Below are 16391 nucleotides of genomic sequence, written 5' to 3'. Positions count from 1 at the left end.
TGTGGGAAATCCCACGTAAGGGCGCACTGAGGCCACTTTCTACTGCAGCTTTGTAAAGAGACCCCAAGGGCCCTGTTTACTACGTTGCACTAGCAGTTTTAGTGCGTGCCAAAATTTAATGTGCACTAAATGCTAGATACACCCATAGAAATATATGGGTATCTTTAGTGTTTAGTGCACGCTAAAAATGCTAGTGTGCCCAAAGCACAGCTTAGTAAACAGGGTCCCTAGTTTCCTAGTAAATTTAAAAACAAAACCCAGCTACTTTGTGAAGCGTTGTCAGGCAAACCTTTAATACAGTAGCCATAGACCGATTGTTCACACCCAGTGTATTTGACTAAAATTCTAGAATAAACATACCATTTGTTTTACAGCTCTCGCTGGGTTATAAAATTATTATTGTTTATACAGAAGCCTTTTATTGCTGTAAAGATTTTATTGTTAAAGAAATGTATGACTAAGCACCTAGTATACACGTCCAAAAAATGAAGTAGGTTGAAGGTTGCTCAGAAAACATGAACAGTATAAATTAGAGCTTTGATTCCTAACTTTTAGTTTGTAAATTTTATATAATTTAGACATGTCAGAATTTTTATTCATTAGTAATATCGTAGGAAGTTAATTATGACCTTTTGAAGGAGAATTTTGAATAGTGTTTCATGTGTAGTTTGACATAAATATAACAAAGAAACCTTTAAATGGCATCTTATTAACATTATTTTTGTCTGTTTTTCCAGTACGATTACAGCCTGGGGCAAAGACCACGAGCGAGATGCTTTTGAGCACATTGTGACACAGTTTTCCTCTGTGCCCGTGTCTGTGGTCAGTGATAGCTATGATATTTATAATGCTTGTGAAAAAATCTGGGGTGAAGATTTAAGAAATATTATTGAGTCCAGAAGTCCGGAGGCACCCCTTATAGTACGGCCAGATTCTGGAAATCCCCTTGATACTGTATTGAAGGTAAGACAATTTTATGATCAAAACTTAACTCTTATTTCTCTAAGTATCTAAATTTCTTTTAAGATGGGTTTAGAAGTAAAGCCTGATTTGAACACTCATGACTATTGCATATTAATATATGTGGCATGGAGGAGTAGCTTAATGATTAGAGTAGTAGACTGAGACGCAGGGAAGCCAGGTTTCAAATTCCACTGCCACTCCTTGACTTGGGAAAGTCACTTAACCCTCCATTGCTTCAGGTAAAAAAAAAAAAATAGGTTGTACACTCTCTGAGGACAAGAAAATATCTACTGTACCTGAAGGAGGATAAGTCTGTAGGTTGTTTTAGGACACACAGTAATTTTTTAGAACTGGCCATTTAACTTTGGTTTGGATATACGTTTAAATAGTGGCATTCTTTTTTCACAAAGGGGAAACACAGATTTTTTTTTTCTCTTCTGACCTTGCCAGTTGTACAAGTATGTAGCATTGGCATGTATGCATGCATGTATATTTACATGGGTCTTTGCCAGGTTTTAAGTACAATGTTTGCACTTTGCAAAAGTATACGTGGAAATCCTAAGGTTCACCCAACTCCACCCTCAAATATCTACTTTAACATTTAAGTATATGTAGTATTGCTGCTGACACATAACCCCCTATTATGTATCTAGTGCAGGGCTTGACAGACCCCAGGCACCAGATTGTCATGGCGCCTAGGTTTTTGTTCCTGCCCGCAGTACTTCTCTCTCCCCCCACGGGGTCCAGCTGTAGTCTCTCTCCATCTCCCGCCACCGCCAAAACTTGCTTCTATTTCCAACCATCAAGACATTGCTATGGCTGGCATCTGGCCCTTCCCTCTGCCTGATCCCGCCTTCTATGAGGTAAATTCCTGCTTCCTCATAAGTGGGACCGGGCAGAGGGAAGGGCTGAAATCTGGCCAGAGCAGCATCTTTTGACTGCTGCCAGTTCTGGGGATCAAGACAAGTTTTGAGGACCCAGGAGGGTGGTGTATGGGTGAGGGAGAGACGCTGGACTTGGGGGTGGGGGGAGGGAATGATGGAGAAACATATTGGACCCATTGGGGGAGAGGAGATGGCGATGTGCTGGACCCTGGGTGGGGCTGTAGGGACAGGGAGATGGTCCGGGGGTTGGTGGGCTGGAGGGGCAGGGAGATGTGCTGGGGGGGGGGAGCACAAGAGGGGAGAGTCAGACTGGAATCGGGGGTTGGAGTGGAACAGAGGAAGAAAGGCGCTGGACCCACAGACAAGGAAAGGCGCTGGACCCACAGATAAGGAAAGGCGCTGGACCCACAGACAGAGAGAGGGTTATGCCAGAGCATGAGGGGAGCAGAGGAGAGAGGGAGAGGTGCTGGACTAGAGGTGTGGGTGGAAGAAGATGACAGGGCACAGGTAAGAGATTCTGGGCATGAGGCAGGGGACACAGAGCAATACTGGAAAAGGGGGTGCAATAGCAACATAGAAGGGCATTCTTGATCACAGGGAGAAGGATAAGGGACACTGAGAGGGCAGAAGCTGAAAATGGAGGGGGGGGGGGGAACAGAGAGGAGAGATGCTAGACAGGACAGATAGGGATACAGAGGAGAAATGTCAAATAGACAGGAGACCCTGGAAAGGCAGAAAAAATAGAGAAAAGCAGACCAAATAAAATGGAAAAATAAAATGCTCAGACTACAAAGGTAGAAAAACAATTTTTATTGATTGGGACTATGTCGCTTTGGAAACATGCATCTCTGATATTTTGCATTTCTGTTTCTCTAGTATTGCTGGAGGTGGGGGGAACACAAACAGGGTGTTTGTGCTGTTGGAGAGAGATGGAGGGGTTAGCACAAACTGGTATAAATGTGCTGGGGTGCAGAAGCTGGGGGGGGGGGGGAGGTATGTGCAGGTGGAGAAGATTTAAAAAGCTGGAGGGCAGTATTGAGAATTTAGTTTGGGGGAGGAGTGGAGTGTTCCACAGGAGGGTATATGAGGTGGTGATTAACAGGTCTATGGGGGGGGGTGTTTCTGGGGGGGGTATGCGTGTGCATAGGTGCCAGCGCTGTGGCTTCTTGTGTGCCCCCAATATTGAGCAAATGTCTTCACTTTGTGAAAGGAGGGATAATTTGTGATGGGCATAACTCCAATCATTCTGAAAAGTTAGCTCCTATTTGTGTGCCTCCTGGGGGGGGGGGGAAGCAGAGAGAGAGCTGTGGAGGGGGGTGTGTGTGTGTGTGTGTGTGCTTGCTGGTGGGAGGCAGAAAGAGCTGTGTGTGTGCAGGGGCACATGCTGGAGAAAGGCAGGGAGAGAGAGAGAGAGCTATGGGGGTGGGTATTGCTTGTGTGTGTGCAGTGGGGAGGGAAAGAGACCTGAAGACTGTGTTTGCCTGCTGGGGAGGAGGCTGAGAGAGAGAAATGTTAGGGGTATCCAAATGGAGCCACCTTGATCAGGAGGATGCTTGGAGTGCTAGCAACTGCAGAAGCAGCCCTTAAGGAACATTGTTGGTGAGGAGACGATTATCCTACCGATTAGCCCCTACAGGGCTGCTGGAGAAATTTAATTTTTTTTAAATCTTTTTTTTTTTTTTTTTTTTTTGACCAGGGGGAGTGGGGGTAAAGGAGAGACTCTGAGGCTCAATGTGTGCCAAAGCTGTAGCTGGGTGGAGTGGCTGTGTTTGCTGGGAGTGGATGAGACTAGCAGTGGGGAGAGATTAAAACTGCAGCTGTAGGGGGGGGGGGGGCAGATGGGCAATGGAGAGAGGCTAAGGCTGCAGCTTTTGCTTCTCTCCCATTGCTCCACCAACCACAGCCTAAAGTCTTTCCCCACTGCCACTGGCTTATATTTTTTAAGAATTTGTCAAGGCCTGACCCAGACTATATAGTCATGCAATTCTAGGTTCCCCATTAGAATCACCACCCAGGAAAAGAACCTAGTCATCATGGATATGTTGAAATCCCCAGCTTTGTATGCTCAGCAACTACATAAGCAAACAATGTACATAATGGAGCATGTCCTGCCTATCACTCCATGGTGTGTGATTCTAGTCACTGCATCTCAGATGTAACAGAACTTTAAACAAACAAAAAAAAAAATACAGAAGGGCAACCCGAAGCATAAGAGGGGAGTGAACGACTCCATGTGAATAAAGGCTAGGAGAGGAGACAGCTGAAGAGAGATGACAGATATTTAACAGACATGAGCAGAGTGGATAGGTCAAATATGAATTGGTTGTCGGTCTTTTAAAGTACAGAAATAGGACAGGACAGTCTGTAAAGTTATAAGTAGCAATGTATTTGCAGTAAAAGCAATTATTTTTAACTGGCCTTGAAGGTTTCAAGTTTATTGAAAGAAAAGTCTAGGTAGGCTTGGGGAAAGGCCATTGCTTATTCTTGGAATAAGCAGCATGGTGGAATCCTGTCTACTACTTGGGATCCTGTCAGGTACATGTGATCTGGATTATCCTCTGTTGGAAACCAACATATTGTCCTTGATGGGCCCTGGGACTGACCCAGTATAGCAGTTTCTCAGACTGATTTGGACTGGGGATAAAAATATAAGGAGCAAGAAAGTTCTAAGTTTGAGAATCAAACCTGAATGTAGCAGTGCTGAGTCGGGCCAGCTCATACCCTGTTTCCCCAAAAGTAAGACATCCCCCGAAAATAAGACCTAGTAGAGGTTTTCCTAAATTGGTAGATATAAGGCCTCCCCCGAAAGTAAGACCTAGCAAATTTTTGTTTGAAAGCAGGGCCGCTGAGAGCCGGACAACGCCACCCCCCCCCCCCCCCCACCCGAGGTCGCCGGGCCCCCCCCTCCACCCACCCTCCGTCGCTCCAGGAACTAACCTTAAACGCCTCCTTTCACCTTCGCAGCAGCAGGGCAGACCTTTCCTTCCTTCCGTGCCCCGCCCTCGCTGACGTTACATCAGGCGAGGGCGGGACACGGAAGGAAGGAGTGGCCTGCCCTGCTGCTGCTTGCTGCGAAGATGAAAGGAGGCATTTAAGGTTAGTTCCGGGAGTGACGGAGGGCGGGCGAGCCAACCCCAATCCAACCCCGATGTTTCCCCGAAAAACAAGACAGCCCCTGAAAATAAGACCTAACACATTTTTGGGGGCAAAAATTAATATAAGACAGTGTCTTATTTTTGGGGAAACACGATAGCATATACAAATTTGTAACTGCTACAAGAGCCTTTAGTGTTCTGAACCAGTTTTCATGGCATGCTCTTATATGCCCATTAAATGACTTTAAACGGGGAGGGGGGGGGGGATATCACTGTACATGGAAATCAAATCATGTACACTAACCAGAGATTGAAAAGCATTTTCTCCAGAACTACTTCATATAATGACCGATACTTAAATCTCATTACCTTCCTTTACCCCTACAGTCTATCAAAACTGGAGTAACATTTTAATACAAATCGCCAAGATAATCTAGCTTGTCCCTTTCACATGCATTCAGTATTCAAGTTTAATGTACTTACTAAATCTCCATTTTATGTTTTTTCTTAAATATACTGACACATTAAGCTACTAGTTTGTTACAAGATGACAAAGCTTGCATCTTAAGATGATGACTCTCTCTTGGCCTGTGAATGCTAAGAATGCTGATCTTGTTCATGGAGAAGACAGCAGGTGATTCTTGAACTACTCTGTTTATTCTGATCCATAGCTGTTGTGGTTGCTCGTTGTAATATGAGAATATTACTTTGCAGTAGCTGGGATCATTAGTAATATGTTCTTATTTTTAGCAAAAAAAAAAGTTGCACTTTTATTTTTTTCATTAACTGTTTACTTGGTACTTGCGTAAATAAAGGAAATCGTAAAGTACACTATAAGCAAGCTTATTTTCCCTGCTATGAACTGTATGTTCAGCTAGTTCTTGTAAAAAGTTTTTGTAGGGGATCAGGAATAAGTACTTTTCTTTGATTTCCCCCCCCCCCCCCCCCCCCTACAGGTATTGGAGATCTTAGGAAAGAAGTTTCTTCCAACTGAAAACTCAAAAGGCTATAAGGTGCTGCCTCCATATATCCGTGTTATTCAGGGAGATGGTGTTGATATCAATACGCTCCAAGAGGTATGGGTTGAGAATATCTCTCAAGGAGGCTGATTCCACAGTAAATGGGCAGTTCATGTAAAAGCTGTTCTGATCTTTGCATTCTGTTCTGTTAATCTTCTTTATATACCACTTGAGCTAATTAAAGCTATCCATGCAGTGTATCTTCAAGATGTTCCACTATTACTGAAATCTCCATTAGCACCTCTGTCTAGTTAAGGGCAATAACCACATGTTTAAGGCTTCCCGTAATCTCCCATGGATTGTTGGCCGGCTGCGCCCCCTCTCCCCCCGGTTCCTACGTATGCACGTATTTTATGAACGTTTACACTTCTGAGTAAATATTAACTGTCCACATCTTCTTCTTTTTTTTTTTTAACCTGTGACGTCTGTGGATTTATTGGGATATTTGTCTGAAGACTCGCAGGTGCCTCTGTGCCTTTATAAAATAGGCTACGTCATGTAGGTGCCTTCTTGCCCTTTAATCCTAGACAACATATGGAAAATTATCTTCCAGAGGTACACAATGGGGCACGTTTTCCCTTTCGCTAAGGCCTGTTTTTAGCATAGCAGTAAAATGGCCCTTATTTGAATATTTGTATTAATGGCCATTCGCTAATGTTGCATTTCTAAAAAGATTAGCATATATGCCCTTACTGCCACATATTTTGTAGGCAGTAAGGGCTCAGTTGCTAATCAGTCAGCGCACGGCAGTGTAGCTGCGCTAACTGATTACCACAAATGCCCACGCTCTACCCCCCCCCCCCCCCCCCCAGACATGCCCCCTCGGTGGTAAAAATTTAAAATATTTTCGCATGTGTCTGTGTGCGTGCTGTCCTGGAACTCTGGAGGATGCTTGAGCGTGCCCTGCGGTAAGCCCTTTTAAGCTGTAGTAAGCACATGCTAGTGCTTACTGCAGGTTGGTAAAAAGACTCCTATGTCTGGATTATCAGATTCTACTGTGATGCCATCAATGAATCTAATTCAGGATATGCATAGGTTTAATGATAATTCTCTCCCAAAGTAGACATTCAGGTGATTTATGACTTTTGTATTAGAAACATCCATGCGTAAATTTTAAGCCACTGTTTACATGTGGAGGTCCACAGCACGTAACGGTTTCAGGAGGGCATGGCGAGGTGTAACTTGAGACAGGACAAAAATCGTACATGCATAGCCCCCATTTTACAAAAGCAAAACTGCCCTATTGTTTTTTTTTACATCAGGTTAAAGGTGCACAGATATCGGTTTCGCTATTATTTCAAAAACGGAACACTTTTTTTTTTTTCAGTCGAGGCATCGTGGGGGGGGAGGGGCTAAGGAAGTAGTCCTTCTTAAACCCCTGTTTATTCCTCTCTTCCTCCCTCCCTCCCCCCCCCCCCCCCCCCATATGAGGGGAAAAAAACCCCCTGCAGCCTCACTGCTTAATTGGAGACACTTGCATGTCTTTGTTTAATGGAACACATGTACATGGAAGTTGCTGTGTTTGTGGCAGCCATTTTTTAAAATGTATATATATTTTTAAATGGCTGGGCCTGTTGCAGATTTTAAATATGTGCACTCCTGCATGTACTTAGAAAAGAGTCTGCATAGGAAAAGCTTTTTTTGGGGGGGGGGGGGGGGGGGAGACCCACGAATTCGGCACGTTCCAATCTGGCTGTCTCAGTTCTGATATGCGTTATATTTAAAACTAAAACTTTTTTTTTTTAATAGTTTTTTGAGTGAGATCCCTTATTGGATAAGTTACTTCGGGCTCCTTTTATAAAGCTGTGCTAGCAATTCCCACGCAGTAAATGCGACAAAGCCCGTATTAATTGAATGAGCTTTGTTGCATTTGCCACACCAGAATTGCTAGCATGGCTTTGTAAAAGGATCCTTTAATATTCTGTACTTGTGGTGATTTCCATAAGGCTTCAGCCTATCATATATTGGCATTCAGCATGCATAGTCCACTATTGAAAGCGGAGAACATTCCAAAACTGAATTGTCTTTAAGTCACCCAGATGTTCTACATTCTGTGGTGACATTTACTTTCATGTTACCACCACCAACTCCTGAACTCATTGGTTGAGCTCTAAAAACAGATATCATTTTAGAAAACCGCTTTTTTATTTTAACTGTCAACAATCTGTATGCTTTAATTTGCTGGATCCCCTGATTATGCCTTTTCAAAATGTCCCTGATTCTTTTGGCTTTAAGTTGCTTAATACCACTTCTTTTATCAGATTGTGGAAGGAATGAAGAAGCATAAATGGAGCATTGAAAACATTGCCTTTGGATCTGGTGGAGCTTTGCTGCAGAAATTAACCAGAGATCTCTTGAATTGTTCCTTTAAATGCAGTTATGTGGTGACTAATGGACTCGGGGTATGTTTTGCAAAATACAGTTCAGTAAATGGAAGAGAGCACTCGACTCTGTAGGTTCTCCCTCTTGCACATTCTGAATTGAAGTACAGAACAAACCACAGTGGGTCTGCTGACAAAGTGAGGGGCCCTTTTTTTACAAAGCAGTATTAAGTCCAACGCAGGCTTTACCACATGCTAATCTGGAGCTACTGCCAGCCCAACACGGGCACCAGCGGTAGTTCTGTCCCCAGTACGTGCCATTTCCCACACTCGACTGTATTTTTTTTTTTAGTGCAGTGCTAACCTGTCGATAATCGGGCAGCTCCATGCACTACCGGTTACGGCTGGATTAGCATGGGTGGTGATAAGTGCTCCCCCTCACATGACCACGTAATTAAAGGGCCGCAGCGCGCGGCAAAAACTGCTCTCGCTAGCGCAGGGTCTTTTTTACCGCAGCTTAGTAAAAGGGCCCCCCGAGTATCCTATCCTTTTATTCTTTCCAATTTGACAGAAGTTGGAAAGGATTATACAAAAGGGGTCAAATGTCAGGGGGGGGGGGGGGGAACGATGACAAGAGAAGCATGTGGGAAAAATGCACACATACAGCAAGTTTGGAAATGGACCAGATCAGACCAAGGGTTCCAGAAAAATAGGGATTCCCCCAAAATGTAATGTCCTAATGCATTTCTGTGAGAGAAGTTCCAGCGTCTCTAGTATAGAAACTTTAGATGTAGTGAAACATAAGCAGTTAGGGTAATCTCCTTTCAAACTGCATCTCCCTGTTCTGTACTGCCCCCCTCCCATCACAGCTACCACCAGCTGCAAACAAGTTATGATATATATTATGTAATTGTTTGTACAATTCTGACCAAGTAATATCCTATCCTACTATATAAATGAGCTGTGACCGACGTGCCGCGCATGCGTCACTTCACAGGTCTCTCCCGAGCCACCCAGCGATTATCTTCTCTCCCCTGCCCCCCCTCCAGCCACCCAGCAATTCTCCTTGCTCCCCTGATTACCTCTGTCGAAGCGGTCGCGTCATTGAAAGCCCTGCCCGTCTCCAGCCTTCCCTTCGAGTTCGTTCTCTCAGAGTCCCGCCTTCTGATGTAATTTCCTCTTTCCGCGAGGGCGGGACTCTGAGGGAACGAACTCGAAGGGAAGGCTGGAGACGGGCAGGGCTTTCAATGACGTGGCCACTTCGACGGAGGTAATAGGGAGCAAGGAGAATTGCTCTTCTAGAATCCACAATACAGGAGGGGTTAGAAGTACTTTCAGGAGATATTCAAAGGGAAAATGCTTTTCTTTGTCATTTCTACGGTATAACTTTCCGACTGAATTGTACTACTTTCTTATTGGCTGCTGTGTGTACTGCCAACTAACATCTCTTGCTGTGGGCAGAGCTAGGTAAAGACATTTGAACCCAAGTATTTGTGTAGATTTTGCCATTGTTTAGGAGGGCCCTGAGAAGGTTAGGATTGGCAACTCCTGGCTATTTTCAGGATTTTACCGATCTTTACTTTCATAACTGTAAGCTAAAAGAATGGGTAACATATATCAGGACATCAGAGTTTAAAATCTTAATCTGCTTGTCTCCAATTTTTCCATACCTGCCCAGTGAGCCTGTCCTGCCTGCTAGTAGCACATACTGATAAGATAAAAAGCCAGTGGGAAAGCTGTAGAGGCAGAGCACTAAGGTAGTGATAGTCACAGAAAGTAGGGAGATGGAGGAGAAATGAAGCCATCCCCCCACACAAATGGGAAAAGTAGCTCTGCATAACAGACTGACTTGAGCAGTAACATAGCAATTACTGATACGCACCTTTAGAGTCCTCCCCTTACATCTCTCCTGATCAGAGACAGAGAACCAATCTAGATTCCCTTATAGTTTTCTTTTTATAGCCTTTTTAGTCCATTTAGTTCATTTTAAACATTTGATCAAATATAATCAAATGTATGTTATTTTAATATAGCACACATAAACACACATATAGACATAAATTAATATTATTATTTATCTGTAATTTATATGGTCATTTGGTTTTTACTTACCTTTTTATCTTTACATGTATGTGCAATTTTTATTATTATTTCACGTTCATTATTCAAATTTATGGGTACATGTACATTTTGGATTATTTAATGACTTTTATTTATATATGATATCTTTTGTATTGTATTATTATTTTGTCAATTCATATACAGTATTCTTATAATCAGTCTTATTATATGTCTCATTTTCATTCTCATCATTTTTAAATAACATTAACTGTTTTTATTTCATGTATTATCAATACATTTTATATTTTTGGTTGTTTTTTTATTACACATAACATATATAAATGTACTTTTTATAGACTCCTGATGCAGGCCTGACGGCCGAAACACGACGTGTCGAGTCTTCAAATCTTTAATAAATTTTTATTTAAGTACGTCTTCCAGTGTCTGGTTTCCTTGGTCGTACTCCCACTTTTTGTACATTGTTGTTTTTATCGTGGGGTGCTTGAGTTTTCCACCTTTTGGTGGATCTTCCCTTACATACACATGTAAGCATAATATACATTCACTGACACGTATGAATACTTATGAATATGTAGAGACATACTAGCTCACATATATGCTGGAAAGAATGCTACAAACCATACTTTGCATACTTTCCCCACATGTTAGGACACAAATATGCAGTGGGTCCTCAGATGGCCACTGGTCCTTGATATTATTGTCCGAGAATCTATGATGTGCTACATTTAACTTGTTTAATCAGGAACTCATCTTCAATTTTCTGACTTGGAAGGTGGAAGTTCATATGGGTGTTTCTTGTTTAATTTTTCTGTATTGGTTTGATAGCTTTTGATCTACTTATACTTTTTTTTTTTTTTTGTAGTTCAGAATTTCTGTAACACATTTCTGGTGGGAAGCTATTCTCTTTTAAGGGTTGCAATGTGTTAAACATTTTATGAACATCTTCTCCATATTTTCTAACAAATTCTAGGTGAATGTTTTTAAGGATCCTGTTGCTGATCCTAACAAAAGATCAAAGAAGGGTCGCCTGTCTTTGCATAGGACAGCATCTAGTGATTATGTTACCCTTGAAGAAGGAAAAGGAGATCTTGAGGAATATGGACCTGTACGTATTTTACATAGTTTAGATATTGAAATAAAATTTTCTTAGACTGCAATAGAATCACTGCCTCACCTGCTCTAGAAGGGTATAGCTTTCTAGAAGGAACCATACATAAGCTTCCAGTGCACCTCAGATTTTGTTCGTCTTTGCAACAGATAAGAAGGTTAAAAACCTATTTGTTTTTGCAGGCTTTCCCTCTATGTAAATGACTTATTTTGGGAATAAGTGACATCTGGAAATTGTCATTGGCAAAGGCAGATAGCACTGACCATTATATCATCTATTTTTGTTTGGGTTTTTTTTTTTTGCGTGTGTTGAATTATGATTTTTGTAAACCACTTACCCTTGCATTCTATATATGATTCCTGAAAATCTGTGCGGAAACCGAAGCGTTTTCTATAACAGTGCGCATAACTTAATCAACGCTGTTGGATGTTAAGCAATTATCAGTACTAATTGGCATTGAGATTTACACGCACAACTCGCTAAGCGTATTCTATAACATAGTGCACCTAAATTCTAATGCCTATGTTTACTAAGTGGTGCTATGGGTGTGTTAGCGTTTTAACGTGCATAAATGGTTTACGCGCGTTAAACGCTAATGCGCCCATAGAAATATATAGGTGCGTTACTGTTTAACGCGTCTTAAATTTACAGGCGCGTTAAAAACTCTAATGCAACTTAGTAAACGTACCCCTAAGTTTCTTAGTTGAAAAGGGGTGTGACCATGAGCAGGACATTGGCGTTTCTAAAATCTATACGCATTGTTATAGAATGCACCCAATCTGCGCCTAATTTAGGCGTTGGGATTTACATCAAGTAAAACATGGCCTAAATGGAGGTGACCAAATTTAGTTGCATGGCAAGCCGTTCATCATATTTTATATGCTGGGCAGAAATTTTAAGTCTATTCTATAAAATTTAGGCATACTTTAGAGAATGTGCTTAGGCTTATTTTTTTCCACATGGATTTTTCAGGTGCCATGTGTAGAATCTAGCCCTAAGTGGTTAAGCAAAGTAAAAGTTTTAAAAATTAAAAAAAAAAAGCACATCCTTGCTTAACTCTGTTTAAATAAAACTGATTTTTTTTTTAAGCTAGACAAACTCTCAGGAATAAAAACAAATGCTGACAATTATTATTATTTATTGCATTTGTACCCCACATCCCACCTATTTGCAGGCTCAGTGTGGCTTACAGAGTGTTGTTATGACATAGTCATGACAGGATCCTGTATACAATCAGTATTAAGCAGAAGATGTATGAGGGATTAGAGAAGGAGGTGTTAGGGTGGTGTAAGAGGTGTATTTTGATATTTGGGTGGGTTGGGTGGTGATTTGTGTCGTTAAGGGTTCTTTTTGTAGGCTTTGTTGAAGAGATGTGTCTTCAAAGATTTGCGAAAGTTGATTAGATTGTCCATGGTTTTCAGGGCTGTGGGTAGTGCGTTCCATAGCTGTGTACTTCTGTACGAGAAGGTAGTGGCGTATGCCTGCTTATATTTAAGTCCTTTACAGCTGGGGAAGTTCAGATTGAGGAATTTGCAGGCTGATCTTTTGGCGTTTCTGGGCAGTAGGTCCACTTGGTTTAACATGTAGAGTGGGGCATCTGCGTGAATTATTTTGTGTACGGTCGTGCAGATCTTAAACTCAATGCGTTCCTTGAGAGGGAGCCAGTGAAGTTTCTCTCTTAAGGGTTTCGCACTTTCGGATTTGGTTTTTCCAAATATGAGTCTGGCTGCGGTATTCTGGGCTCTTTGGAGTTTTTTAATAGTCTGTTCTTTGCAGCCAGCGTACAGAGTGTTACAGTAGTCCAGATGACTTATTACCATTGACTGGATTTAAGTTTCTTCTAAAAGTTGCAATTTGCACTTCTTAGGCCACCCTTCTGTCCTGCAAGGTGTGGAGTGGCATTTTAGAAATTTGAAATTGATACTTCAGGTTAGGACGTGTCAAGTTTCACTAGTGCAGGGGTGCGCAGCCTTGGTCCTTGAGGGCCACAACCCAGTTGGGGTTTCAGGATTTCCTCAATGAATGTGCATGATCTATTTGCATGCACTGCCTCCATTGTATGCAGATAGATCTCATGCTTATTCATTGTGGAAATCTTGAAAAACTGGCTAGGTTGCAGCCCTGTGCTAGTGGTTTAGAACAGGATCTACAATCAGTCTGTGTTAATACTTCCAGGAATGGGTGTTAATCCCTGGTTGCCTGTGCCAGGAGCATACTTTTTAGAACCATATATGTCTAAAATATCAGTGGGGCCAACATGGCAATATAAATAATTTTGCTGGCACATAAATGCGTGTTCTGAAATACTAACATAACACACATGTGAGGCAGAATATAAAACATTTTCTCTGCCAATAAACATACATTTTTATATTGTTTAAGGCTGCCAGTTTGAATTTGGGGGGAGTGGTTTCAACCACTGGGTGATGAAGAGGGCGACCTCTCTAATCTCTCCAGTGGATTGCTGCTCAATACAAGCACTTTTTTTTTTCTGAAACCTAGATATCCTGGGTAGTAGATATACATCCTGATATCAGTCTGGATATAGACTGAAATGGGGCATACACATACATTTTTAGGCCTGTCCTAGTCCTGCCCAAAACATGCCTGGACTACACCCCCCCCTGCCATATGGTCATTTTTGACTTGTATGTACCTTCTTTTTAGATCTGATTTAGACATTCAGTATAAACATCCAAATGGTAAATAGCACTTCTAAAATAAGTACTGTAACAAGTGTTCAGATCTTCTGTTAAATTTATTTATGAAGACTGCAAAGAATGCCTTTAGGCCTACGGGGGAAGGTGGAAGATAATAATCCTGGGCAGCATAGTTGCCTCAGCACGTATGAAGCAGTTTGGTCATCCTTCCCTGCAACCAGTTGTTTTAATGTAAGCATTTTTTAAATCTTATGAAGGACAAGGAGGGAATAACAGATTCCTTGGTTGTGATTTTCTTACTGATTCACCATAAAATGATATGCAGGAATCTTTAAGTCCAGTTATATCCAGCCTTCAAATACCTTTAATTAGATCAACATCCTTAAATGTCCATTACAAGCTACAAAGCACACTTTTTTTTCTCTTGGCTGACCGAGCAAGGGGAAGGAGTTGATACAGTGATCAAAAAGTACTTTGAATTGCATGTTAAATGTTTCTTTACGTATTAACACCTACTGGCATCTGTTGCAGGATCTCCTCCATACAGTTTTCAAGAATGGTAAAGTTATGAAGTGTTACTCATTTGATGAAGTACGACTCAATGCTGGACTGAAGAGTCACGAACTTGAAGTGGTGTGTCACTGATTTTCATTCCATTGTGGTATATCATGTGTATGTAATGCAGAGATGATGGGTTTATTGTACAGATCTGTGTAACTTCAACACATTGTAGCCATTTTTGTGTATTTGTTGATTTTTATGGGCCTACTGCACTGCCATTTTATTTTTGATAATATCTAGCAAACCTATAATCGGGAAGTTAAACTTGGAACCTAAATCTGTATTTACTGATGTAGGTTTGGAGAGGTCTTCTGAGAGACACATTCTATCTAGTAGCAAACGAAAAATAATTTTATGTATAGCATGGGCCTCATTTTCAAAGCACTTAGACTTACAAAGTTCCATAGGTTACTATGCAACTTTATAAGTTAAGTGTTTTGAAAATACGCCTCCATATATCGCCTAAAATGCATTTCCACGTGGTTGTTATATTTTAGTTTAGACTTGTATTTTTGTACCAAAATTGTAAAAAAATATATTTAAAATGTTAAATGATGACTTTCTCCAATCCCTGTTATTTTTTAGAAGCAGTAGGCAGATCTTGCCCATTGATCATCAAATAAAATTTGGCTTCTCAGAAGTTTGTCAGAAGTTGGGTTATAGCGATTATTATATATTTAAACTCTGAATTAGATGACTGTGTTATGCAGTATTTGTATTGACGCTTTTACTCTGAAAATACTTTTTCTTTTGTTGTGAAAGGTCAGGTTACAATACAGATGCATGCAAATGAAATGCCAGATCTGAAATGGAGACTTCAATTTATACTTTGATAAAGTATAAGCTCAGTTGTCCATTGTGAATAAAGTTTTAAAAACTAGTCCTCTTCTGATAATTGTGGAAGCATTCTGTTTTGAAGAAAGTGTACTTCTGCATTTATTTTGCATATTCTGTAAGTGACACTTATTTTGATGCGACATACTAGATTGGCTAGTAATACTTTATTTGTTAAACTTTTGTAATGTTTCATTTGTTTGCCTTCAAACTGGATATAAAATTGTAAAAAGACATTTTCTGTATACTTTATTCTTGATGAAAACCATTGACTAATGGGCAAGATACTTACTTTTCCTATTTTTTCTCCTTTAGTATATGAGGTGCTCCCAGTATAAAATAAATGAAGGTGAATTTGCTGATAGCACTTAACTTTACACTATGCATCGTAATGATGGAAGATGTAATGCCTGCCAAAAAATTGCCAGCCAGTTTACCTAATACAGTTATGGCAGGAAGTCTGATTTGATAAATTTATCATGAGAGTTCTTCCTTTGTTTTTTTGTTTTTGTTTTTTTAAAGGAGTGACTGAGGAGAAAAAAAAATAGGATACTTTACTTTTAAGATTAAATCCACTGGGTAAAATGCAATGATTTTTATGCCAAAGTATCAGCCTTTACTTCCTGTAGGGGATCTAATTTTCATCCATTACTCTTTAGACAAGGCTAAAAGTGACTGTGTAGTTTTCCATCTTGATGGAAATTGTTGTAGGTGGAAATAAGAAAACGGAGATGCTCTTAAACATCAGAATAAAAATTCAAAAGGAAAAAAGATTTAGTAACAATTCTACAATGTCTACTCTACCAAGAAATACGTTTTAGAGAGTCTACCTTGGCTTATTTAGATTTGCATCCCCAGTGAGTT

General features: G+C 40.9%; 1 protein-coding gene across 1 annotated transcript in view; it reads left to right on the top strand.

The window, feature by feature from the left end:
- The window catches only part of NAMPT (nicotinamide phosphoribosyltransferase), a 44769-nt gene extending 28614 nt beyond the window's left edge, over positions 1-16155 (top strand). The window contains exons 7-11 of the mRNA XM_030215941.1: positions 738-963; positions 5899-6018; positions 8223-8363; positions 11335-11469; positions 14664-16155. Of these exons, the coding sequence (XP_030071801.1) occupies positions 738-963; positions 5899-6018; positions 8223-8363; positions 11335-11469; positions 14664-14777 (736 nt within the window). The 3' untranslated portion in view covers positions 14778-16155. The remainder of the gene's footprint in view (positions 1-737; positions 964-5898; positions 6019-8222; positions 8364-11334; positions 11470-14663) is intronic.
- The last annotated feature ends 236 nt before the right edge of the window (positions 16156-16391 follow it).

The sequence above is a fragment of the Microcaecilia unicolor genome, chromosome 10 (genome assembly GCF_901765095.1).
Source record: "Microcaecilia unicolor chromosome 10, aMicUni1.1, whole genome shotgun sequence".
NCBI classification, from domain to species: Eukaryota; Metazoa; Chordata; class Amphibia; order Gymnophiona; family Siphonopidae; genus Microcaecilia; species Microcaecilia unicolor.
Note: the sequence above shows the minus strand (reverse complement) of the source record. Positions and strands in the feature narration are given on the sequence as shown.